This window comes from Ranitomeya variabilis, chromosome 5, assembly GCF_051348905.1.
Source record: "Ranitomeya variabilis isolate aRanVar5 chromosome 5, aRanVar5.hap1, whole genome shotgun sequence".
In the NCBI taxonomy this organism is placed as follows: Eukaryota; Metazoa; Chordata; class Amphibia; order Anura; family Dendrobatidae; genus Ranitomeya; species Ranitomeya variabilis.
In genome coordinates, this window is record NC_135236.1 from 463,564,747 (window position 1) to 463,592,284 (window position 27,538).

Genomic DNA, 27,538 nt, shown 5'->3' on the forward strand with positions numbered 1-27,538 from the left:
GCTATCTCTATCCTTTGTTGTCACAGCTAGAACATGTACCCATTAAAGAGAACCGGTCACCAGTTTTTCATGTGTGAACAAATACCATCACTTTGATTAACACCTGTGCTGCATTCCACAAAGTTGTATATTGTCCCCCGATTCCCTCCCTAAAAACCATTTTGAACCCCTCCCACGCTGTATGCAAATTTGGACGTTCTGGTCTCAGGGGGTTATTGCTGCAGAGTCTGTCCCTCCTCTCCGCTCGGAATCGGCATCGGCATCCTCCTGCTCTGACTGATGTGGATGACGAGTCCTGCGTCATCCATATAGCCAAAGAAAATCTTGCGGTGACACAGCCAGCTAGTGCAAATGCACTTGGCTCTGCCCTACTGCGGGCAGAACCTAAAACATAACTACGTTTTAAGGTAGCTGTATGAAAACCAATTGCACACAAGTGTCACACAGTCTTAAACAAAAGCTGATGGCACATAAAGGAAAATTAGAAAAAAGTCTTTCAGTTCAAACTCAGACGATTTTTCATACGTTCGTCTTTAGGCACCCTAAATGAAAGGAAGGAGGTGTTAACATTGCAAAACAGTCTGTTCTCCTGATCTATATGTCAATTCTTCCATGTTTTAGACAGGTAATACCCTCTTATTTAAAATAGGCTTTGGCGGCAGATTTTCAGGAAGGTCTGTGTCCAGACCATAGATCTAGAGTTCATTTAAATATTAGGGGAAAAAAATGTAGATTTCTCTGTAACTAAACATTAGATCGCAGATGTCAAGGTGTCGTTTTACGCAGCCTTTTCTGACCTGCATGCCCATATAGACTGCTTAAGCCATTAGCCTTAATTTCTGTAAATACATAATCTCAGAACATGGAGATGCTAAAGCTTTTTTTTGTGTGTTTCTCAGCAGCCAAACATAAAATAACTATATAAATCTGATATTGCTGTAATTGCATGAGGAACGGTGTAACAAAATAAAAAAACAAACAATTCTTGACCTAATACTGATTGGTTCCTTCTGCGTCCCAAAGATTGCAGTAAGGCTCAGCTCACATTTATCCTGCGCACTACACTGAGCATTTACACCGGGATTTCCGTGCAAATCTATGAAATACATTATTCAGACAAACCCCTGGCAAAAGATTCCCTATAATGACATGAAGATGGAGGCACTGTAGACTGTCTGGCCTGTGATCCAGCAGTTATGTACTTCTGAAAAGGACACTGCTGAATAGAGGCCAGACGGAGTCCAGAGTAACTCTGCTGCCTCATTATAGTGATTGGATCCCTCAGGAGTTTCATCTGAATCGTAATTCAGAGATTTAGATGGAAACCCCAAAGTAAGTGCTCAGCGTAGAGCGCAGGATAAATGGTATACAACATGTTATATAAAATGTTCCTATTTTATCTGTTAACCTTTACTGGTAGTACAATGCCTCACGAAAAGCGCTATGGCCCCTCACCCCACCAACAAAAAAAAAAAAATCCAGGAAATTCTGCAGTCCCAAATCCTAATGACAATCCCCCCCTTCCCTTCTGAGCTCCACAGTGTGCATAAACCGCAGTTGGCAAATCTGCAGTTAGTGCCCAGTACATTGTGCCATGTTCACTAAGCAACACTCATGGAGTCAAAATTGTCACTCACTTGTAGATAAATGCGCAGTGACACTGGTCAGAATGGTAAGAATTGGACTGGTTAAGGTGGTGAAATAGGCTGGGGTGTAAAGGGAGTCTGTCGGTAGGATTAACTCTCCCAATAAAATGATTTGCAAACTTTAATAACTTTCCATGCTGGACAAAATTATTTAAATGAGAAACTAATGTATTAATGTTTCCATCTCCCAGGATTGTGACTATAAATGTGGCCAGTCATTTGTGAGTGAGAACATTCAGCAGCCTTATGTGATGCTGGTACCATGTGGACATCTGTTCTGTTGACCAAGCAGAAGGTGCCATATGGTTAAAATGTAGACGTTCCACAGTAGTCGCCTTCAGGCTTCATGAGTAGTCACTTGTTTTTCCTTCACAAGGTGCTGTTTTCAGTCTAACAAGATGTCTTTTAATTTGTCATAACACCAAGTGTCTTTTTTTGAAAGTTGACCCAATAATGTGCTTGAATCTGCTTCATATTTGCATAAATCCAGTCTAATGGAAACGGACTTGGAATTTAGACGCGTGCTGTTGAGTGGCCATTGTAATCCAAGATGATGGCGATGAAGCTAGAACACAAAAAAAAGATTCCTCAATTATGTCAGTTCCATCACCGATCTACATACATGAAAAACACAACACTTGCATTACACTCGTCCAACTTTGCAGGAGCAAAATTGGTCCGATTTTAAAATTGCTAGTGTGACTCTAGCCTAAAATGGATTTCAAGAAAGTTGTGTCCTTTAGGAGTAATAATGTAGAAGGAAAAGCAAACTGTACTTTACTCACCCCTCCGAGTTTAGCGCAAAGTCTCCACCGCTGCTCTCAGTACTTGTTAATGTCTACCGCCCAGACATCACATCCGTATCGCTGAAGCCAATGACAAACACCATGAGCAGCAGCGAAAACATAAAAAGGGCGCGTAAAGTACAGGTTTTTGTGGGTTTTCATACACTTTACAACAAACTGCGCCTTGGGACAAAACTCTTAAGTCCCCTTCCTTCCCTTTTATTGGAATGGTAGAGGTTAGAATAGCTGTCTCCTACTGCAAATACTGCAGTGGATGACTATCCCTGCACAGCCAGTTACCCTGCAGACAGGTTTGTGAGAAAGCGAGAAACATGGCTGTTCTCCTGGGAGACAGATTTGTACTTGTGGCTTACACGCCAGTACATGCTGCAATGTATTACATAATTGTGGGAAGAAAGGAAAATATGCAAGTGGTTTACGAACAGGCTCAGTTATAGGAAATAGTCACAAGTGGTTGTAAAGAGTGCAGGGGCATACATAGAAATCATGGGGCCACATAGCACTGTACAGTATAATGCATTCACACACACCCCTCCCCCTGGTCCTCTGTGCAATTTAATGTACCCGCTGCAGGCGCTGACACCGGGCCACTCATGGTCCCTATAGTCGTGTGGCTTGTCACAAGCTGAGCCTGCCTCATACGTGGCAGATAATTTCTGTATCTGCCTCTACCAGTTACAGGGGGAGCCAAGCTCTGCCCGCATCTGCATTAACAGTATGCCTGCACGGGGCAAGCCATTCTACATGCCCACTGCCCCCTCCACCCTGCAACATGATCGTGGGGCGCAAATGGGTTGCTATGGTAGTTGGGGTTCAGTTGAAGACCCTCTTGCCTGCCATCAGAGGGGCTTCAAAAGGAGACTGATTTTTTACTATATACATCAATTTAAAGTGGCAAACAAAGTCTTATCCAAGGACCAGATGTTATGAAAAAAATCTCAGCAATTATTACAGCAGTAGTGTGAGTCAAATTAAAACTTAACTTTTAATCTCAATATGAAAAAAAGCCTCAATTATTATTATTTCATAACACTAGCAACAAGCAAGGAGTAATGTTCCACTAATGATTGCAGTATTCGGGGATAAATCTACCTTCACAGCATATCATTTTAATTCATTCAAAAGTGAAGGAACTCTCTCACCCATCTTCCTCATGCAGTCAGGGGTCCTCAGTGGTGTAAGGGATTTGATTAGGAGGGGTGATTAGGAGGGGTCATTAGGAAGAGCAAAATGCTCAGTTCTCCCTGCAGGAACTCAGCACTTGGAACATAGTTTTGCCGATATACAAGTCACTAGTGTGACCACACGTGGAATACTGTGTACAGTTCTGGTTTCCAGTGTAGAGAGACATAAGAGACATATCTGAACTAGAGCGGGTGACCAAGGCTATTAAGGAAATAGGTGAACTGCAATACCAAGAGAAGTTCCTAAACTTGGGGTTATTCAGCTAGGGAAAACAAAGGCTTAGAGGCGATATTATAAAACTCTCATAACTAGGCCTGCAACTGTGACCAGGTGACTACACTTAGAAGAAGTAAGGTCTAATCATTTTCACAGTGATTCTTTAGTGTAAGAGCTGCGAGACTTAGGAACTCTCCGCCAGATCATGCAGTAATGGTTGATTCAGTAAACAAAGTACAAGGAAGTCTAAGATGCCTCTCTTGAAAGATATTTCAGGTTATAAGCACTAGATTCGGTAATCTGACGTTGGTCCAGAGAACTAGTCTGATTGCCGTATGTGGAGTCAAAAGGGAATTTTCCCTTAACATGGGAGAAATGGTATCTGCCTCATAGGGATTTTGCCTTGCTCCGGACCAAACCGTTATTTTCAGGTGGAGTTCAGCCTATAACCCATTTTACAATGCTGGCACTGTAATATTAGACATAATAGGCTCACAGAAAAGGAGAAGGGAACTGCTGGGAAATTTACTTTAGGCTAGGTGTATTTTCTACATTTAGCTCTTCCCTAATGTAGTGTCATCAGATGACCTTTGTGCTAAGGCATCAGGATGTCCGATCCCAATCACAGAAGAGGACCTTTCAAATTTTTCACGTTGAACTGGGCAAAGGATGTAATAGTGGCTGCAGAGCAGAATTTGTTTTTTTTATTTGACCTTTCCTTTGCAAAGATATTGGCACAGTATTTGACCCCTAGAGAGTTCATTTTCATTATGCCAAGTGGATGTCATCAGCCAGCTTTCAATGGGGGCATGTACTTTCCCCTGAATGTCACGGACCAATCATAAGCAGGGAGCAACACTCAAAAGGAAAGAACACTCTCCCACCATCGGTTAGGGCAGGTTTTGAGATATATCACATACAGCCCTAATCTCCACCATAAGTCAGTGCATAAGGGAGGGACAGTGCAGCTGAGTTTCGGTGTGTCACATTACAAACTCTCATCCTTTCATAGCCTGGTCACTTCTACTGTATTGCCCCTCCCCACCACACTGCCTATCTTAGAGCTGAGATTTCAAAGTGTAAGCATCCCATTTAGGGCTTCATTTGTCAACAGGAAAACCAGCTTTGTTGCCCGTAGCAACAGTTATTATTATTCTTACTTATACATTACAATCATATTCCACAGCCCTTTACAGATATAGCTATCTCTGTCCCTATTGGGGAACACAATCGATTGTACTCACTTTTATAGCTCCATTAATTTCACAGCGGTTTACCAACATCCGCTTCACAGTACCCAATGGAGCGCACAATCTAAATTCCTTATCCATCTAATACGTGGAGAACATACAAACTCCTAGCAAATGTTGTCCTTTGTGGAATTTGAACCAATGTATCCCAACACTGCAAAATCAACAGTGTTAACCACTGAGCTAAGCTGCTGCCCACATTTTATAATTATGCACCTTAATGTCCGTTTTGCTCAACTTGTAATAGCTCTGTAGCGAGGTCAGAGAAGGATGTCATTACTTTAGAATACAGGATGTGTCCAGAACAGGTAGGTTACTCCTGTGTGACACATAATGACAGCCTATTCTTGCTGCATAGCGATTACAAATTGCTTGACTACAGCAGACATAAGTGTTATTCACACTCGCACATTGAGTAATAGAGTTGATAGAGGACTTCGTAATGCGACACATCTAAACTCAGCTGCACTGCCCCTTTCCCACAGTGGCTCATTCAGGTCAGACCAGGAGATGAAAAATGTCTGCCATTATAAATCTCACACACTAATAAAACCTGGTCTAAGCTGTGGTGGGAACGGGTTCTTCTTTACCAAGAATATTGATAATATCTCTGCAATGTAGAGGAAAAAAAAAAAAGAAAAATTTGTTATAATGGTCTTGAAATGTGGAGAAGTAGAGAGAAGAACACAAAGGGCACTATTGTAGGTGTTTACTATAGGCGACCTGGATAGACTGAAGATATGGATGAACTCTTTTTACATCAGATGTCTATGTTCTCAAGAAAGTAGGACATGGTGATCATGGGAGATTTTATCTATCCAGATATTTGTTGGGAATGTCCCTCAGACAAAGGTAATAGGGTCCCGAAAATTCTTATCTTCTCTTGCTGACTTTATCTTTCAAAAAGGTAGAAGAGAGAACAAGAGAATCTGCAATCTTGGCCCTAATTCTTAAGGTACCGTCACACTAGGCGATATCGCCAGCGATCCGTGACGTTGCAGCGTCCTGCATAGCGATATCGCTATGTTTGGCACGCAGCAGCGATCTGGATCCTGCTGGGATATCGCTGGTTGCAGGGAGAGTGGACGAACTTTCTTTCGTCGCAACTCTCCCGCTGACACCGCTGGATCGCCGTGTGTGACGCCGATCCAGCGATGTCTTCACTGGTATCCATGGTAAACATCGGGTTACTAAGCGCAGGGCCGCGCTTAGTAACCCGATATTTACCATGGATACCATGGTAAAAGTAAAAAAAAAAAAAACACTACATACTCACCGTCTGTTGTCCGTCACGTCCCCTGGAGCTTGTCGTACTGACTGTCTCAGCGCCGTCCGGCCGTAAAGCAGAGCCCAGCGGTGAACCTGCAGTAACAGCGGTTCACCGCTGGGCACCGCTGTTACGGCCGGCCGGCGCTGAGACACAGTCAGTGCGGCAAGCGCCGAGGGACATGAAGGACGACAGAAGGTGCGTATGTAGTGTTCTTTTTTTTTTTTTACATGGGGACTTCGGCATCGCTGAAGACAGTTTCAGCGATGCCGAAGTCGCTTGGTCGCTGGAGAGAGCTGTCTGTGTGACAGCTCCCCAGCGACCACACAGCAACTTACCAGCGATCACGTCGCTGGTCGCGATCGCTGGTAAGTTGCTTAGTGTAACGGCACCTTTACCAACAAAGAGGAAACTGTTGAGGAAGTAAAGGTGGCTGGAAATTTAGGAGGCAGCGATCCTCGAATTTTGGATTACAAGAGGAGGAAGACCAAGCGAGGACTCAGACTTTAAGGTTGGACTTCAGAAAGCAGATTTTTATTGGCTCAGAAAGAGGGTAGGAAAGGCCCAATGGCTGGATGTTCTAAAGGATAGAAATTTCTAAGTAGGATGGGTGATTTTGCTAAATGAAATTCTCACTGCACAATCCCAACATGGCATTCACAATCTATTCCTGACAAATTTACGCTCCACAAATCAAATAGTGCCATTTCCTTTCCGAGCCCTGCATGTGCCCAAACAGCAGTTTTTGACCACATATGGGGAATCTTCGTGTTCAGCAGAAATTGCATAACAAATTATAGTTTCCGTTTTTTCCTATTATCCACTGTGAAAATTACAAATTTAGGGCTAAACATTTTGGCAGGAAAAACAATTTTCGTTTCCACATTTTAAAAATTTCTCTGATGCACCTACAGGTTAAAAAAGCTTGAGGGGGGGGTCAATATTCATGGCTGTTTACCAGCTTGAAAATACCAACTCCCAGCTGTCTCCTTTAACAAGGCCGGTTGTCAAATGGGGAGGCCCCCCCTCACTTTTTTTTTTTTCCCATCATCAGTTTAAATAGTTAAAATAGAAAAAAAAAAAAAAAAAAAAAGCATGGGGACGCCTCTATTCTTGATAACCAACTTTGCTAACGCTGACAGCTGAGGGTTGGAGCCCCCAGCTGACAGTTTTGCCTGGCTGGTTATCAAAAATACAGTGAAATTAGAGCGCAGGCTGATGAATACTCCAGTCAGCTGCCGCCTGCTTATTGTTATTAGAGGCAGCAGGCGTAGTCTGGGGCAGTACTCCCACCCACCCCAGTGACAGAAAGTAAACCTTATACCTCCGATCAGAGCTGCAGGTTCACACGGTCATTTGACAGTGTGGGAAAAGCAGCTGTCTGAATGGCGGTAATGATTTTACCGTCGATCAGAAGCAGTATTTGCCGCTGGATGTTCGAGCCCAGGTACATAAACTTTTTTTTTTTTTTTTTTTTTATTGGTTTGTTAACTATTTGACCAAACCCACCAGACCTGAATATCCAGGGGTCCACCCATCTCTAGTTACAATCTATTTAAACCAAATTTGTGATCAAAAATGTAAATGGCGCTCCTTCCCTTCTAAACCCTGACATTTGTCCAAACAGAAGTTTCGGACCACAAAGGGGGGTATCAGTGCACTCAGAAGAAACTAGTTATCACATTGTGGGGTCCATTTTCTTATGGTATTCCTTGTAAAAGAGAGAAAAAAAAAAAAAAAAAAAATCGGGATAAAGCAATATTTGAGTAAAAATTACATTTTTTTTTTTTTAATTAGAATTTGCATTAAATCCGCTGTAGTACCTGAACAGTTAAACAATTTCCTGACAACAGTTTTGAAGTTTTTAAAATGATATCACTTTTGAGGAGTTTCCAATATACAGGCCCCTCAAAGTCCATTCAATTCTCAATAGGTCCATAAAGAAACAGGTTTTGTACATTTCTTGAAAAAATTAGGAATTGGTACTAAACTTTTAACATCCTAACTAGAGATAGGCGAGCCCCCCAAACACTGGGAGTTTGTAGCATCACGCTATCATGCGCGTGACAGAGCGGTAAATATTGCTTCTGATGATTTTACCACCAGTCAGACGGACGTGGTTCCCACGCTGTCAAATGAAAGTGTGAGCAAGCAGCTGCGATCGGAGGTAAATAGTTTACCTCCGGTCACTGGCGTCGGCTTACTAGAGTACTGCTCCCATCAGCCTTTGTCTGCTGCCGTTGATAGGAGTATTCATCAGCCAGCGCCTGCACTCTAAATAAATAATGTGCAAAAAAAAAACCGTCGTGAGTTCCCCTGTATTTTTGATAACCAACTAAACTAAATACTAAAGCAGACAGCTGGAGGCTGGTATTCTCAGGCTGGTAGGGGGCAATTGATATTGACCCCCCCAGCTTAAAAATAGCAGCCCGCAGCTGCCCAGAAAAGGCACATCTATTGAATGCACCAATACCGGTGCTTTGCCCGACTCTTCCCACTCGCCCTGTAGCGGTGGAAAGTGGGGTTCATATTGTGGAGTTGATGTCACCTTTGTATTGTCTGGTGACATCAAGCCCACGGCTTAGTAATGGAGAGGCATCTATAAGATAGAGGTGCCTATTCTGGGTGGCTGCGGCTGCTGTTTTTAGGTTGGAGGGGGTCATTGTCCATGACCCCTTACCAGCCTGACAATACCAACACCCAGCTGTCTGCTTTAGCTTGGTTAGTTGTGAAAAATGAGGGGGACCCCATGCCATTTTTTAAATTATTTATTTAAATAATTTTAAAAAATTGCAGTGGGGACTCTTCTATTCTTTATAACCAGCCTTGCTATCGCTGACTCCGTGTTTTTTTAATTATCTATTTAGAGCGCAGGCACTGGCTGATGAATTTTCCTATCAACCGCCGCCTGCTTTCACTGTTATTAGTGACAGCAGGTGTAGATTGATGGGAGCAGTAGCTGCGAGCTCAAGCGGTCATTTGACAGTGTGGGAACTGCGGCTGTCTGAAAGGCGGTAATTTTACCGCTGACCAGAAGCAGTGTTTGCTGCTCTGCCATGCACATGACAGCGTGGCAGACACTGGATGTTCGGGCCCCCCAGTTAAGTGAATAGGGTCTGGGTTCGGGTACTCAAAAAAATAAAATAAAATGTAACTGTTCGGCTGAACCTGCCAGATCTGAACATCCAGGGATCCACCCAATCTCTAGTCCTAACAATAAAATGATGTTTCAAAAATAATGCAGAACTAGACATATGGGAAATGTTTATTAATCACTTTGTACATGACTGACTGGTTTAAGGATATGAATATTGAAAGTTTTAAAATTGTAAATTTTTCTACATTTTCGCAAAAATTCTCATAATTTTCAGAAATAAATGCAAAACCTACCAAGCTAAATTTACAACCAGCAAAATACAATATCCCCCCCCCAAAAAAAAACACAATCTCAAAATCAGTGGCTTACGTTTAAGCATTCCAGAGTTGTTACCACATTAAGTGACTCTGATCAGATTTAAAAAAAATTTGGCCTGGTCATGAAGGTGAAAATTGGCTCTGTCACTAAGGGGTTAAGTGATCTACCTTTATTTACATGAAAATTGAAATGTCCTTGAAATTTGCCATTGCGTCCTTTAATAATAATAATAATCTTTATTTTTATATAGCGCTAACATGTTCCGCAGCGCTTTACAGTTTGCACATATTATCGCTGTCCCCATTGGGGCTCACAATCTAAATTCCCTATCAGTATGTTTTTGGAATGTGGGAGGAAACCGGAGTACCTGGAAGAAACCCATGCAAACACGGGGAGAACATACAAACTCCTTGCAGATGTTGTCCTTTTGTGGGATTCGAACCCAGCACTCCAGCGCGGCAGTGCTAACCACTGAGCCACCATGCTGCCCCGAAATGCTAAAGCTCTTCTAGTCTTACCTTGAATAGAGATCCATCCTTGCAGTGCCACACTATGCCTTCTACTTTCCCCTCTTGAGAATGTTGAAACCAAGACATGAGGCTGTTGTGATCAAGGGCTTCTAGATCCTTTATGAGAAAAGTGCCATGAGGAACCAGGAGATGAAGTGGATTTTTCTTATTACCAATACCTAGATAATAATAATTTTATTTATATAGTGCCAACATATTCTGCAGCAGTTAAAAGTTAATCACCTGGAAAACAAAGTTTTAAATATACTGAGAACTACAATATAATGCATTGCTTGACTCCCCACCAAGAACTTACTAGACCTTGACTCTCCCTCAACACATGATTTTGTAGAGAGAAGGATACAGCCATTGGTATGCCAATGGCTGAACCTGTTACTCAGGGGGAAGATAAGACTCCGTTCTCAGGTTCTGAGAACACAGGAACGTCTGAGCCAAATATTTGTGTATGTGAGAGAGAGCCATCAGATGAATGGTTCATTGGCCAACAGCAATCTAATGTGTATGGGGGCCTTAAGTTTACACTATTACACAGAATTTGTAAATTCGTCCCCATGTGTCTGCTCTTTGCTGACACTTTAGAGATCATAAAGGGCAGAGATGATACAATTTAGTTGAACTAGTGACACTGAGACCAAGAAAACCTGGAGACATCAGATACCTGCACTCCTGTTTCTAACCTGACTGGACTATTCAACCATTAGGAAATAACTGTCCATGTGTTTTGACCCCATTTACCCATTCCATGTCTGGATCATTTCCTCCTCTTCCTTACTATACACATTTTCGGGTTTTAAATTTCGATGAGATTTTAATTGCTCTAAATAATTCTCATTCGGATATTCAAATAATGTTTGCTTCCATATTCCACAATTCAATGGGGGTTTATTTTATTTCGTATATTGCGAGAGAGGGAAAAAGAAAAAAAATAGGGGAAACCTGTGTCTTTTTCACATTTAACAACCACAAGGAGTAACGCTAAGAACATTTTAAATTGTGCTCTCTTTGTTTTTGTTTTTTTTGCAAATTGGATTTGTTTTCTTTTACAAATGCAATACCGATTGGAAAGGTTTGTTTATATTTGATTTTTATTTTGCATACTGTGCTGCCCATAAGGGGGAATTATACATTCTTTATATTGCTGATTGGTTGGCAATAGCTCCACCCACAGGAAGATTTCTGCCTCCTGCTTGCACAGTAGAGCTGACCAGGACACCCAGCAGCTCATGTTCTATCCCTAAACCCAGCAATCACATGACCCCTGGGTCAGGGGAAGAAAACAGACTCATCCCAATCTGTATACACAAGCACTGGTTCAGTAAACATAGTAATAAACCATGGTCACCTTGTCTGCGGGGAATCTGGCTGTGTCTGATAGCTGAGCCCACAGCTGCAGGATCTCTGGGCAAGCTGTTTACAATGGAACTATGGTATTTACTTACTGACTACAGGGCATCTACCCATTTTTATTCTAGGTTTTGTTCGTGCACCTACACGTTACTCACATACATTTTCTGACCCATGGTTTTGGTTTTGCTTTAATTTCTTGTACTTGGTACAATTGATGAAGGGGCCACTTGCCTATGGGTTGTGCATTTTGTCTATTTGGCTTTCCACAGGCAGGTGTAAAAACCGTTAGATCTAGGTCCTGCTCTGCCCCATCTACTTTGAAGAACAATAGTACTAAAGCAGAAAACATAGTACAGTAACCATGTATTTGGGAACAACAGTAAGACAGATTGTCTAGACTGACCCCATGCTAAGGACACTCCATATATGCAATAGAAAACACTGGAGTAGTAGTCCAAAAAAATGACAATTTATTAATACAAAGATGCAAGTCAAAACAATGACTGAAAAATCCAATACACGTATAAACTAGGTGACAAAAGAGGGCATAGTAAGAACAAAAACAGCAGCTCATCAATTGAAACGCCGGCTACGTCAGCTCATCTGAGTGGTACTATTATGGGTAAGAGCCTAGATTAGGTTATTTAATGCTTCTTGGCAGCACATTTATGTTAATAGGGGTAGTGGGATATCCACTATATACTCTGGGACATTGGTGCTTATTAAATGGATATTGATTAAATCATCCCCTAACAACATTATGCGGGAATGTTCGGGGCTGCTAGATACATTTGCACTTTATTACAGGCAATCTTTTAACATTTTGTGAATGTACTTGCTAGTGTGTGCTTCCCATATTCACTTTACATTTCAATTGGTGAGCTGCTGTTTTTGTTCTTACTATGCCTTTTTTGTCATCTAGCTTATAGGTGTATATTGCATTTTTCAGTCATTGTTTTGACTTATGTATTTTTGTATTAATAAATTGTGACATTTTTTGAACTACTACTGCAGTTTTTTCTGTTTCCCATCTATTTTGAAGCCTGCTGTCACATAGCGAGGTGAGATACTGTTGTGGTGGGATGGCTTTTATGCTTCTAATAAAAATAGTGTCAACTAAGTACCCTATGCTATTTATATGTATCATTACCAATTATCTAATGACACTGCAGGGCTTCTACTCATATTTTTTCTAGGTTTTGTCTGTTAATGGCCACAGTATGAATGTGCGCCTATACATTGCACTTCTGAGGTTAGGTTCTCACAAGGATATAAAATGTCAGTTTCATCCAGAAAAAAAAGGAGAAATAAAGAGTTTCTTTCACTTTTCATCCATATGCAATTATGCAATTTTTTTTTTCTTTTTAACCCCTTCACCCCCAAGGGTGGTTTGCACGTTAATGACCGGGCCAATTTTTACAATTCTGACCACTGTCCCTTTATGAGGCTATAACTCTGGAACGCTTTGACGGATCTTGGCGATTCTGACATTGTTTTCTCGTGACATATTGTACTTCATGTTAGTGGTAAAATTTATTCGATATAACTTGCGTTTATTTGTGAAAAAAAAGGAAATTTGGCGAAAATTTTGAAAATTTTGCAATTTTCCAACTTTGAATTTTTATGCCCTTAAATCACAGACATATGTCACGCAAAATACTTAATAAGTAACATTTCCCACATGTCTACTTTACATCAGTACAATTTTGGAACCAAAATTTTTTTTTGTGACGGAGTTATAAGGGTTAAAAGTTGACCAGCAATTTCTCATTTTTACGACACCATTTTTTTTTAGGGACCACATCTCATTTGAAGTCATTTTGAGGGGTCTATATGATAGAAAATACTCAAGTGTGACACCATTCTAAAAACTGCACCCCTCAAGGTGCTCAAAACCACATTCAAGAAGTTTATTAACCCTTCAGGTGTTTCACAGGAATTTTTGGAATGTTTAAATAAAAATGAACATTTAACTTTTTTTCACACAAAATTTATTTCAGCTCCAATTTGTTTTATTTTACCAAGGGTAACAGGAGAAAATGGACCCCCAAAGTTGTTGTACAATTTGTCCTGAGTACGCTGATACCCCATATGTGGGGGTAAACCACTGTTTGGGCGTATGGCAGAGCTCGGAAGGAAAGGAGCGCCATTTGACTTTTCAATGCAAAATTGACTGGAATTGAGATGGGACGCCATGTTGCGTTTGGAGAGCCCCTGATGTGCCTAAACACTGAAACCCCCTACAAGTGACACCATTTTGGAAAGTAGACCCCCTAAGGAACTTATCTTGATGTGTGGTGAGCACTTTGACCCACCAAGTGCTTCACAGAAGTTTATAATGCAGAGCCGTAAAAATAAAAAATCATATTTTTTCACAAAAATGATCTTTTCGCCCCCAATTTTTTATTTTCCCAAGGGTAAGAGAAGAAATTGGACCCCAAAAAATGTTGTGCAATTTGTCCTGAGTACGCTGATACCCCATATGTGGGTGTAAACCATTGTTTGGGCGCATGGCAGAGCTTGGAAGGGAAGGAGCGCCATTTGACTTTTCAATGCAAAATTGACTGGAATTGAGATGGGACGCCATGTTGCGTTTGGAGAGCCCCTGATGTGCCTAAACATTGAAACTCCCTACAAGTGACACCATTTTGGAAAGTAGACCCCCTAAGGAACTTATCTAGATGTGTGGTGAGCACTTTGACCCACCAAGTGCTTCACAGAAGTTTATAATGCAGAGCCGTAAAAATAAAAAATCATATTTTTTCACAAATATGATCTTTTCGCCCCCAATTTTTTATTTTCCCAAGGGTAAGAGAAGAAATTGGACCCCAAAAAATGTTGTGCAATTTGTCCTGAGTACGATGATACCCCATATGTGGGTGTAAACCATTGTTTGGGCGCATGGCAGAGCTTGGAAGGGAAGGAGCGCCATTTGACTTTTCAATGCAAAATTGACTGGAATTGAGATGGGACGCCATGTTGCGTTTGGAGAGCCCCTGATGTGCCTAAACATTGAAACTCCCTACAAGTGACACCATTTTGGAAAGTAGACCCCCTAAGGAACTTATCTAGATGTGTTTTGAGAGCTTTGAACCCCCAAGTGTTTCACTACAGATTATAACGCAGAGCCGTGAAAATATTTTTTTTTTTTTCTCAAAAATGATTTTTTAGCCCCCAGCTTTGTATTTTTACAAGGGTAACAGAATAAATTGGACCCCAAAATTTGTTTTCCAATTTGTCCTGAGTACGCTGATACCCCATATGTGGGGGGGAACCACTGTTTGGGCGCATGACAGAGCTCGGAAGGGAAGGAGCGCCATTTGGAATGCAGACTTAAATGGATTGGTCAGCAGCCGTCACGTTGCATTTGCAGAGCCCCTGATGTACCCAAACAGTACAAACCCCCCACAAGTGACCCCATATTGGAAACTAGACCTCCCAAGGAACTTATCTAGATGTGTTTTGAGAACTTTGAACCCCCAAGTGTTTCACTAAAGTTTATAGCGCAAATCCGTGAAAATAAAAATTCTTTTTTTTTTTTCACAAAAATGATTTTTTAGCCCCCAGTTTTGTATTTTCACAAGGGTAACAGGATAAATTGGACCCCAAAAGTTGTTGTCCAATTTGTCCTGAGTACGCTGATACCCCATATGTGGGGGGGAACCACTGTTTGGGTGCATGACAGAGCTCGGAAGGGAAGGAGCGCCATTTGGAATGCAGCCTTAAATGGATTGGTCTGCAGGCGTCACGTTGCATTTGCAGAGCCCCTGATGTACCCAAACAGTACAAACCCCCCACAAGTGACCCCATATTGGAAACTAGACCTCCCAAGGAACTTATCTAGATGTGTTGTGAGAACTTTGAACCCCCAAGTGTTTCACTACAATTTATAACGCAGAGCCGTGAAAATAAAACATCTTTTTTTTCCCACAAAAATGATTTTTAGCCCCCCAAATTTTTATTTTCCTAAGGATAACAAGAGAGCTTGGACCCCAGAAGTTGTTGTTCAATTTGTCCCGAGTACGCTGATAACACATATGTTGGGGTAAACCCCTTTTTGGGCGCACGGGAGAGCTCGGAAGGGAAGGAGCACTGTTTTACTTTTTCAACGCAGAATTGGCTGGAATTGAGATTGGACGCCATGTCGCGCTTGGAGAGCCCCTGATGTGCCTGGACAGTGGAAACTCCCCAATTCTACCTGAAACCCTAACCCAAACACACCCCTAACCCTAATCCCAACGGTAACCCTAACCACACCCCTAGCCCTGACACACCCATAATTCTAATCCCAACCCTAATCCAAACGTAAATGTAATCCAAACCCTAACTTTAGCCCCAACCCTAACTTTAGCCCCAACCCTAACTTTACCTCCAACCCTAGCCCTAACCCTAACCCTACCCCTAACCCTAACCCTAAACGTGACTGAAATACGTGGCACTGAAATACGTGGCACTGAAATACGTGGCACTGAAATACGTGGCACTGAAATACGTGGCACTGAAATACGTGGCACTTAAATACGTGGCACTTAAATACGTGGCACTTAAATACGTGGCACTTAAATACGTGGCACTTAAATACGTGGCACTTAAATACGTGGCACTTAAATACGTGGCACTTAAATACGTGGCACTTAAATACGTGGCACTTAAATACGTGGCACTTAAATACGTGGCACTTAAATACGTGGCACTTAAATACGTGGCACTTAAATACGTGGCACTTAAATACGTGGCACTTAAATACGTGGCACTTAAATACGTGGCACTGAAATATGTGATACGTGGCACTGAAACACGTGGCACTGAAATACGTGATACGTGGCACTGAAATACGTGGCACTGAAATACGTGGCACTGAAATATGTGATACGTGGCACTTAAATACGTGGCACTGAAATACATGGCACTGAAATACGTGGCACTTAAATACGTGGCACTTAAATACGTGGCACTGAAATATGTGATACGTGGCACTTAAATACGTGGCACTGAAATACGTGGCACTGAAATACGTGGCACTGAAATACGTGGCACTGAAATACGTGGCACTTAAATATGTGATACGTGGCACTTAAATACGTGGCACTGAAATACGTGATACGTGGCACTGAAATACGTGGCACTGAAATACGTGGCACTGAAATACGTGGCACTGAAATACGTGGCACTGAAATACGTGGCACTGAAATACGTGGCACTGAAATACGTGGCACTGAAATACGTGGCACTGAAACACGTGCAACTGAAATACGTGGTACTAAAATATGTGGCACTGAAATACGTGATACGTGGCACTGAAATACGTGATACGTGGCACTGAAATACGTGGCACTGAAACACGTGGCACTGAAATACGTGATACGTTGCCCTGAAATACATGGCACTGAAATACGTGGCACTGAAATACGTGGCACTGAAATACGTGGCACTGAAATACGTGGCACTATGACTGTCAGAAAATGTTCATTAAACGGTTAGGGGTGAGGTTAGGGGTAGAGTTAGGGTTAGGGTTTGGATCCCTTTATCACCTTGATGGTGGTGGGTGGCTTTTCAGTGTGTTTTCTGTTTTTTTTCGATTAAAAATGCATGCGTTTTTAACGCAAACAAACGCATGTGCTTAAAAACACCAAGAAAATACTGCAGGTTGTATTTCTGAAAATTAACGCATGCAGAAAAAAACCGCATGCGTTTGAAAACGCGACCAAACGTGTACAAAAAAAACGCATGCGTTTTCAATGTTAAATATAGGGAAAAAACGCATGCGTTTTTTTGTGCAAAAAACGCTGCAGACAAAAACGCAAGTGTGAAACCAGCGACGCTTTTTATAGCAAAAAAGTTTTTGCGTCTCCACATTTTGAGAGCTATAATTTTTCCACATTTTGCTCCACAGAGTCATGTGAGGTCTTGTTTTTTGCGGGACGAGTTGACGTTTTTATTGGTAACATTTTCGGACACGTGACCGTTTTTGATCGCTTTTTATTCCGATTTTTGTGAGGCAGAATGACCAAAAACCAGCAATTCCTGAATTTCTTTTGGGAGAGGCGTTTATACCGTTCCGCGTTTGGTAAAATTGATAAAGCAGTTTTATTCGTCGGGTCAGTATGATTACAGCGATATCTCATTTATATCATTTTTTTTATGTTTTGGCGCTTTTATACGATAAAAACTATTTTATAGAAAAAATAATTATTTTGGTATCGCTTTTTTCTCAGGACTATAACTTTTTTATTTTTTTGCTGATGATGCTGTATGGCGGCTTGTTTTTTGCGGGACAAGATGACGTTTTCAGCGGTACCATGGATATTTATATCAGTCTTTTTGATCGCGTGTTATTCCACTTTTTGTTCGGCGGTATGGTAATAAAGCGTTGTTTTTTGCCTCGTTTTTTTTTTTTTTTTCTTACGGTGTTTACTGAAGGGGTTAACTAGTGGGGCAGTTTTATAGGTGGGGTCGTTACGGACGCGGCGATACTAAATATGTGTACTTTTATTGTTTTTTTTTTTATTTAGATAAAGAAATGTATTTATGGGAATAATATATATATTTTTTTTTTTCATTATTTTGGAATATTTTTTTTTATTTTTTTTTACACATTTGGAAATTTTTTTTTTTACTTTTTTACTTTGCCCCAGGGGGGGACAATACAGATCGGTGATCTGCCAGTTTGCATAGCACTCTGACAGATCACCGATCTGATTGAAGTGCAGGCTGCTTCACAGTGCCTGCTCTGAGCAGGCGTCTGTGAAGCCACCTCCCTCCCTGCAGGACCCGGATCCGCGGCCATCTTGGATCCGGGTCTGGAGCAGGCAGGGAGGGAGGTAAGACCCTCGCAGCAACGCGATCACATCGCGTTGCTGCGGGGGGCTCAGGGAAGCCCGCAGGGAGCCCCCTCCCTGCGCGATGCTTCCCTGCACCGCCGGCACATCGCGATCATGTTTGATCGCGGTGTGCCGGGGGTTAATGTGCCGGGAGCGGTCCGTGACCGCTCCTGGCACATAGTGCCGGATGTCAGCTGCGATATGCAGCCGACACCCGGCCGCGATCGGCCGCGCTCCCCCCGTGAGCGCGGCCGATCGGCTATGACGTACTATCCCGTCGGCGGTCATACGGGCCCACCCCACCTCGACGGGATAGTACGTCGGATGTCAGGAAGGGGTTAACAACAGTAGCTATGAGTCACAAGACCATTTACAGTTTCCAGTGTTACAGAATTGCAATTTTTCTGTAAATATCGGATGCTATCCTGTGACGCCATATGGCATCCGATTGTTTTTGCGCACAAGTAGACTTGAATGTGTGAGTCTCATCCAATTTCTTGAAGAAACTAGTGCACGCTTGTGCTTCTGTTCACACATAAGGTTCGGCAAGTGTCAAAATAAATAAATCACTTATCTTCACTGCCATGTTGAACAACATCCATTTTTTCCAAGAACAGCACTTGGAATGAAATTATGGTTGTGTGAACGAGCACCAACATGTGTGTTGGCCTAGGATTTCGGTTTTGCTATGGTAATAAACCATGTTTGTATTCTCCTTGGGGAGTCTGGCTGTGTCTGACAGCCGGCTCCCAGCCCCCACAACTGCATGATCTCTTGCAAGTGGCTTACACTTTACTGACAATTTAGAATGTCGATGCAAAGAACGTGTGTGGACTGTATTCATAGTTCATGTCGTTAAACCATGTCTTTTGATGCAAAGAATGCAGTTTGGGGGCGAGCTTATAGCAAGAAGAAATGTGACCTTCCTGCTCCATCTAAATAATCTGATATCTTGTGTATGTAACTTAGGGTTCTTTCAAACAAACTAGCTATTTCTCAGATCACTTACCATATGGGTTTCCATTTATATTGGTTCCAATGAGTTCCAGTGTTTGTTCAAGAAGATCTGACAAATGTACCAGACAAATTTCCAAAGATCCAGGATCCTCTGTCTTGGGTTTTAATACTATGGCTACTCCCAATGCATAATTTACTACACAAGAATGCCAGCAATACTGCTTATTGCCATTTTCCACAGGCACCCAACCTGACAAGGTAGGAAAAAAGGTTTAGAGAAAAATGTTCTGGGGACAATGAGAAGATAAATCGCGTGCGAAAACAAATGCTCATAGAAAGGTCCACCCTCTCCCACCTATCCAGATGCTGAAAGGACAACAGTACGGCTCGGTTTACATGGACAGATCTCTGGCCATAACGAGTCTTCAACATTGCAAGTCGATTTCTGCTGGCTTAAGACCTTTTTACACAAGTTAATGGAAATGGTCTGAGGACTGAACAATTCCACACACATTTGTTCAACAGATTACTGCTTGAGTAAAGGGGCCTCCAGCTGGGATGATCATAGAGTGTACTGCAGTCATAATGTTGGAAAAATCTGAGGATAACAAATTCTTCATGATTTACTGCAGAATAATTAGGCATATGTTTTAGTTTGGCAAATGAGACATTACAGAAATCGTTATCCTCAGCACAATGATGTAAAGTTCATATTACTTGGACTTAGGAACCAGGATAGGACCATCTAGGCTATGGTCTAAATTTTCATGGGTCATGACTGGATCTAGATATATAAACAAAAACGTTTTACAAAATAAAATGGCTCAAGAGATGATCCTTCATAAAGCAATGATATGCAATGCAAGAGATTTTCCATAGCTACCTGGTATATGGCCATTTTCATCAGGGTATGGTTTGCCATTAGAATGGCTCACACCCTTTGCTGGAATCCAAAAATCTGGAACAACTTTGAAATCGTCATCAATATTCCAAACAAAATCTAAAATAAAAAAAATGAAATCCTTATCACTTGTACACAGCTGCTACATGTCATCTATACAAATTGTGGATTTTAAAATACTAGTTAAGCTCTTAGGAATCATAAAGGAAAAATGATGGGGGTAAACTAATTTTATAACTTTTTATGTCAGAAAACTGGAGATGCAATTTTTTGAGCAATTACATATTGGCAACATTTGCAGTCTCCTATGCCAGCTGACAATTTTGGGGGAAAGTGAGCGGAGCTTAGCAGAAAGAAGGGGTTGGGTGCTGTTATATGGATGAGGCTGGAGAGCGGAGCCATCTCAATACATAGCGGGTGTCGGCTCCCACACGGTGGGTGTTGTCAAACATCTGGCAATCCCGCTTATAGAAATAAGCAATAAAATGCACATAGGTTCACGTTTCCTAGGAAGACTAAAGAAAAGTCTGAATCATCCTATTTTCCCAGTTTAAAAATTAAAGGGGCTTTTATATTGATGGTTTATCCTTAATATAGAACATCAATATCATATCGGCACCCCCTTCAGTCAGCTGATCCCGGAGGTGGCAGTGGCCAAATGTGATCAGTTGCGGAGCTATGTAGCAAAGCTCTGTCTTCTGTATAGTGGCTGCATTTGAATGAATAAAGGTGAATCAGCAGTGCCCTGTTCGGTCCACTATGCTGTTGATGACGCTCAGATGCTGTGATCCACAAGAGATCACATCCAGCAGCATTGGGAACAGCTGATTAGTGGGGCGGGATGTGTGTCACACTCCTTCCCACCACTAACAACTGTCACTATGAGTGGTCACAACCATGGATACCTAAGCTCCTGCAATACCCTGCACTAGGGTTAAGCAACATAGCTTATCAGAAGAACTATATTACATATCCAGTTGGAGGCATTTGCTAATATTATTACATCTACTTCACATTAGGATAGGATCTACACTCCTGTAATGGTACCCGACATAACATAATATTTCCAATGTTAAATCGACGGCACAAACCTTTGGAGTTTCCTTTTGAATAGATAAATTTTCTAAACCTCTTTTCTGCCTGTTTTGTTGGCTTCCTATCATACCGCGCCCACAGGTATGGGAGACCTGTCGAGTATACATTGTGGAAAAGAAATGAGCAACACAAGGATTTCACATAAACTAAGCAAACAATGCAGTGTACAATGAACATGGCTTTGATCCGTTTCGCCTGAAGCACCTCAGTCTACAATCTTACAGATCGTTTCTCTATCCCGGCTCCTCTCTTTAGGAGATCTCATGTAAAAAAAAATAAATAAATAAAAAAAATAAAAATCAGTGCGAGACCCAGTATCAGTCTGAGCAAATGGACCCTAATGTTTCTAATTTTCCCGACTACTTACAATATCTGCTGTCTGCCCAAAAGGACCACGTCACATTGCACAAGTAGAGCCATTTGTGACCAGCATGGTTTAGAGCCTTAGGAGCAGCGCAGAAAGCAGTAACCTTAAACCTCTGCCCTTTGGGTTTAGGAGTGCTGTCAGTGGAGCTAATCAATGTCACTTACAGGTGCATCTCACAAAATTAGACTATCATCAAAAAGTTAATTTATATCAGTTCTTCAATACAAAAAGTGAAACATTATATAGAGTCATTACAAACAGAGTGATGTATTTCAAGTGTTTATTTCTGTTAATGTTGACGATTATGGCTTACAGCCAATGAAAACCCAAAAGTCATTATCTCAGCAAATTTGAATACTTTATAACACCAGCTTGAAAAATTATTTTAAAATCAGAAATGTTGGCCTACTGAAATGTATGTTCAGTAAATGCACTCAATACTTGGTCGGGGCTCCTTTTGAATCAATTACTGCATCAATGCGGCGTGACATGGAGGCGATCAGCCTGTGACACTGCTGAGGTGTTATGGAAGCCCAGGTTGCTTTGATAGCAGCCTTCAGCTCGTCTACATTGTTGGGTCTGGTGTCTCATCTTCCTCTTGACAATACCCTACAGATTCTCTATGGGGATAAGGTCATGTGAGTTTGCTGGCCAATCAAGCACAGTGATACTGTTGTTTTTAAACCAGGTATTGGTACTTTTGACAGTGTGGACAGGTGCCAAGTCCTGCTGGAGAATGAAATTTCCATCTCCAAAAAGCTTGTCGTCAGAGGGAAGCATGAAGTGCTCTAAACTTTACTGGTAGACGGCTGCGCTGACTTTGGTCTTGATAAACACAGTGGACCTACACCAGCAGATGACATGGCTCCCCAAACCATCACTGACTGTGGAAACTTCACACTAGACCTTGGAAATCAACATCCCAGAGTCTGGAGGAAGAGTGGAGAGACAGACAATCCAAGCTGCTTGTGAGATGCACCTGTATGTCTGTAGCACACTAAAAAATAAAACATACACATTAGACGAAAGTTGGCTGAACCCGCTGATACTATCGGGATCGGTTGTTAGTCTAGTGTGTATGGGGCCTTCTGACTACCCCGACAGATAATATCATTGCAGGAAGGGTTTGGCAGAATGTTTTGTTCAGCAGGGAGATAAACCACTGACAGAGGATTCTGGCAGCAGCTCTCTGCAAAGGATTTTAGCCCCAAGCATTTAGGTAATAAAAAAGTCCCAAAGGTAATCAACCCATTGTAAGTCTAATCCCAATTACCACCTCCAAAAATAAAAACGCGTCCTCCAGGTCAGACACCACGCAGAACATGATTTTTATTCACATAGCATCATTAAGGGGGCAGAAATGGTATAGTATATACAGTAAGAGACCGAACTTTGACGTTTCGACTCTCCCGAGTCTTACTCAAAGTTGCTGTAAAAATGGTATACTATGTAAATTTGCATAGATCTCTTATGGGATATGGGGGTTGCTGGTAAGTAGTAACAGAGGTTATAGATAGATAGATTTGGACAGTGTCCAGTCAGGTTGGGGACCTGATAAATGATGTGTCTCAGCGGCGCTCCCGTGCCTAGTAGCACGCCACCAGCAGCTAGGAACGGGAGCGCCGCTGAGACACATCATTTATCAGGTCCCCAACCTGACTGGACACTGTCCAAATCTATCTATAACCTCCGTTACTACTTACCAGCATGCCTTCCCTGCAAGTTACACTCCTAGATGTTTGTGATCTACTTTTAGCAAAGACAGCGACACACCAAGTGAAATCTATGGGCTGCACGATCCACACATTGGATTAGGTTTGCTCCATCTGATAATGTGAACAAAAGGAAAAGCATTCTACAGCATATTTGGCCTAGAACATGATTCCATTGGTACCATACGCAAAGTAGGTACAGCCAGATTTGGATACCCGCCTTTGTGTGCCGTCACATAGCAGCACGTGCCATCTACCTTCTCTGTAGCCAGTGCATTGTCAATAGCGGCACTCACTGCCAGGGGGCTCAGTGTTTCTGTAGCCAGAACTTTGTACATCTAAAAATACAAAAAATATATAAATATATGTTAGTGGTGCAAAGGTGTGCATCTGCCTGATAGAGAAATTGTCTGATACTCAGAAACACCCCTTCTATTACAAACGGCTGAGAACATGCTCGATAGTCATCACATTTGTCATCATGTTACATTATACGCCTGAATACAAATAAGAAAGATTCGGTCGACTAAAAGAAAAAGGGTCAGAGGATGTTGGAGGGGACACATCTGCCAGAGCCTAGCATTTCACATAGAGACTAAGGTTTGCGTTATAATACATGTGGTGATATGCACTCAGTATATTTTTTATTATGTTATGCAGAAAAGTAGAAATGGTCACCCGAGCTCCCCTACATGCTTTTTTTTTTTGGCTTTCAGCTACCCCTCTTCCGATCCCCCCCCCCCCCCCATATACATGCCCCACATTTGGTTGGCAGCTTTCTCCCAATTCCCCCCCATATACAGTGCAGACCCAAAGTTTGGACACACCTTCTCATTTACAGATTTTTTTGTATTTTCATGACTATGAAAATTGTACATTCACACTGAAGGCATCAAAACTACGAATTAACACGTGTGGAATTATACACTTAACAAAACAGTGTGAAACAACTGAAATTATGTCTTATATTCTAGCTTCAGGCAAGCCAAAAAATACAAGATGTATGCAATCAGGACACTTCAAAAGTTCTCTAGTAAACAGTATATAGATAGCCAAGAGAATACCTTATGAATAAAGTTAAAACATAACCTTTAATGCTATTAGTATAAAAACGTTTTTATGGACAGTAACTGTGATAAAGTGCAAACAGTGCATAAATACCAGTGCTCACTAAAAAAATGGTTTTGTCTCACCAAATCGGTTGTTTGTTCCTGGCAGGAGCTTGCTGATGCTTGGAAGGGGGAGGGGGAAATGGTTACTATTCTACCCCAGTCGTGCCCCTGTGTTGCTCCTGCCCTGACAAGGGCAGTCCCCAAGTCAGGCTAAGTATTTGTACCCACCACAAAAAGAATTATGCTTCCCATAATTCTTTTTGTGGTGGGTACAAATACTTAGCCTGACTTGGGGACTGCCCTTGTCAGGGCAGGAGCAACACAGGGGCACGACTGGGGTAGAATAGTAACCATTTCCCCCTCCCCCTTCCAAGCATCAGCAAGCTCCTGCCAGGAACAAACAACCGATTTGGTGAGACAAAACCATTTTTTTAGTGAGCACTGGTATTTATGCACTGTTTGCACTTTATCACAGTTACTGTCCATAAAAACGTTTTTATACTAATAGCATTAAAGGTTATGTTTTAACTTTATTCATAAGGTATTCTCTTGGCTATCTATATATTATATTCTAGGTTCTTCACAGTAACCACCTTTTACTTTGATGACTGCTTTCCACACTCTTGGCATTATCTTGATAAGCTTCAAGAGGTAGTCACCGGGAATGGTCTTCCAACAATCTTGAAGGAGTTCCCAGAGATGCTTTGCACTTGTTGGCCCTTTTGCCTTCACTCTGCAGTCCAGCTCATCCCAAACCATCTCGATTGGATTCAGATCTGGTGACTGTGGAGGTCAGGTCATCTGGCGTAGCACCCCATCACTCTCCTTCTTGGTCAAATAGCCCTTACACAGCCTGGAGGTGTGATTGGGGTCAATGTCCTGTTGAAAAATAAATGATGGTCCAACTAAACGCAACCGCATGGAATAGCATGCCGCTGCAAGATGCTGTGGTAGCCATGCTGGTTCAGTATGCCTTCAATTTTTAATAAATCCCCAACAGTGTCACCAGCAAAGCACCCCCACACCATCACACCTCCTCCTCCATGCTTCACGGTGGGAACCAGGCATGTAGAGTCCATCCGTTCACCTTTTCTGCGTCGCACAAAGAAATGGTGGTTGGAACCAAAGATCACAAATTTGGACTCATCAGACCAAAGCACAGATTTCCACTGGTCTAATGTCCATTCCTTGTGTTCTTTAGCCCAAACAAGTCTCTTCTGCTTGTTGCCTGTCCTTCGCAGTGGTTTCCTGGCAGCTATTTTACCATGAAGGCCTGCTGCACAAAGTCTCCACTTAACAGTTGTAGAGATGTGTCTGCTGCTAGAACTCTGTGTGGCATTGACCTGGTCTCTAATCTGAGCTGCTGTTAACCTGCGATTTCTGAGGCTGGTGACTCGGATAAACTTATCCTCAGAAGCAGAGGTGACTCTTGGTCTTCCTTTCCTGGGTCGGTCCTCATGTGAGCCAGTTTCTTTGTAGCGCTTGATGGTTTTTGCCACTGCACTTGGGGACACTTTCAAAGTTTTCCCAATTTTTCGGACTGACCTTCATTTCTTAAAGTAATGATGGCCACTCGTTTTTCTTTACTTAGCTGCTTTTTTCTTGCCATAATACAAATTCTAACAGTCTATTCAGTAGGACTATCAGCTGTGTATTCACCTGACTTCTGCACAACACAACTGATGGTCCCAACCCCATTTATAAGGCAAGAAATCCCACTTATTAAACCTGACAGGGCACACCTATGAAGTGAAAACCATTCCCGGTGACTACCTCTTGATGCTCATCAATAGAATGCCAAGAGTGTGCAAAGCAGTCATCAAAGCAAAAGGTGGCTACTTTGAAAAACCTAGAAAATAAGACATATTTTCAGTTGTTTCACACTTTTTTGTTAAGTATATAATTCCACATGTGTTAATTCATAGTTTTGATGCCTTCAGTGTGAATGTACAATTTTCATAGTCATAAAAATACAGAAAGATCGTTAAATGAGAAGGTGTGTCCAAACTTTTGGTCTGTACTGTACATGCCCCACATTTGGCTGGCAGCTTCCTCCTGACCCCCCATATGCATGAATGCTAAGCGTAGAGCTCGTGTGTTCTCCACAGAGAGTAAGCCTGTAGAAAAATATAAAAATTGTGAAAAAAGTTAAAACCACCGAATCCACATCTCCAGCACCTTGGTCTGCGGAGAGTCCGCATGCCCCCGTAAACAGAGCAGCGCAGGTTTCGCACCTACATGGTGTCAGTCCTCTGTCATAGCAGACAGACCCCCTCACTGGGACTCCCCACTGCCATGGTCCCACAGTCACTTTAACCCTTTCCATGCAGCGCCTGCCCACAGGTACAGGCTTTAGCTGATGGATCCATAGCGATGCGGATTACGGTGGGTCCACATACAGGTCGGGGTCAGCAGATGGCCGCCCCTCTGGGGAAAGGCTTCTCCGTGCAGTACAGGTATATGGATACAAATCATCGGCGTCTGGGGGCCCGAGTGCATCAGTGCAGTGTGGTTTCTGCTTATCGTGTCACATGTGGATTCCCACTCACTAGTGGGGTCTGTGTGGACTGTGAGCTCAGAGCTGCCGTCAGTGCCAGACCACGGGACATTCGGCGCATGACATTATTCCAGCCAGGGATGCAGCCACGAGTGGAGGGAAGAAGCGGCGGCTGCGTGTCATCACCTGGTGCTCCCGCTTGGAGGACGGCTCATCCTTCACCTCAGTGACGAACACACAGGAGATCTTCTGCTGCACTGACCCGCGCTGCATCCTGCTCCACCGCCGCCTCACAGCTAGCCGCAGCCGCAGCACTTCCGCCCTCTCCACCGCCAGCCAATCAGCTGCAGGCTTTACGGTCACGCTGCTGCTGGGCGAAGCAGTGGGTAATGGGAAATGTAGTTCCACGTGTAA

General features: G+C 42.4%; 1 protein-coding gene across 1 annotated transcript; it reads right to left on the reverse strand.

Moving 5' to 3' along the window:
- Nucleotides 1-765: 765 nt before the first annotated feature.
- Nucleotides 766-27,538, reverse strand: RLIG1 (RNA 5'-phosphate and 3'-OH ligase 1). The gene is made up of 7 exons (XM_077265454.1): nucleotides 27,311-27,538; nucleotides 23,736-23,853; nucleotides 21,433-21,528; nucleotides 20,324-20,440; nucleotides 19,493-19,690; nucleotides 10,304-10,473; nucleotides 766-2,211 (listed from the first exon to the last, which is right to left on the reverse strand). The coding sequence occupies exons 1-7, from the start codon at nucleotides 27,395-27,397 to the stop codon at nucleotides 2,032-2,034; spliced, it is 966 nt and encodes a 321-aa protein (XP_077121569.1). The 5' UTR covers nucleotides 27,398-27,538; the 3' UTR covers nucleotides 766-2,031.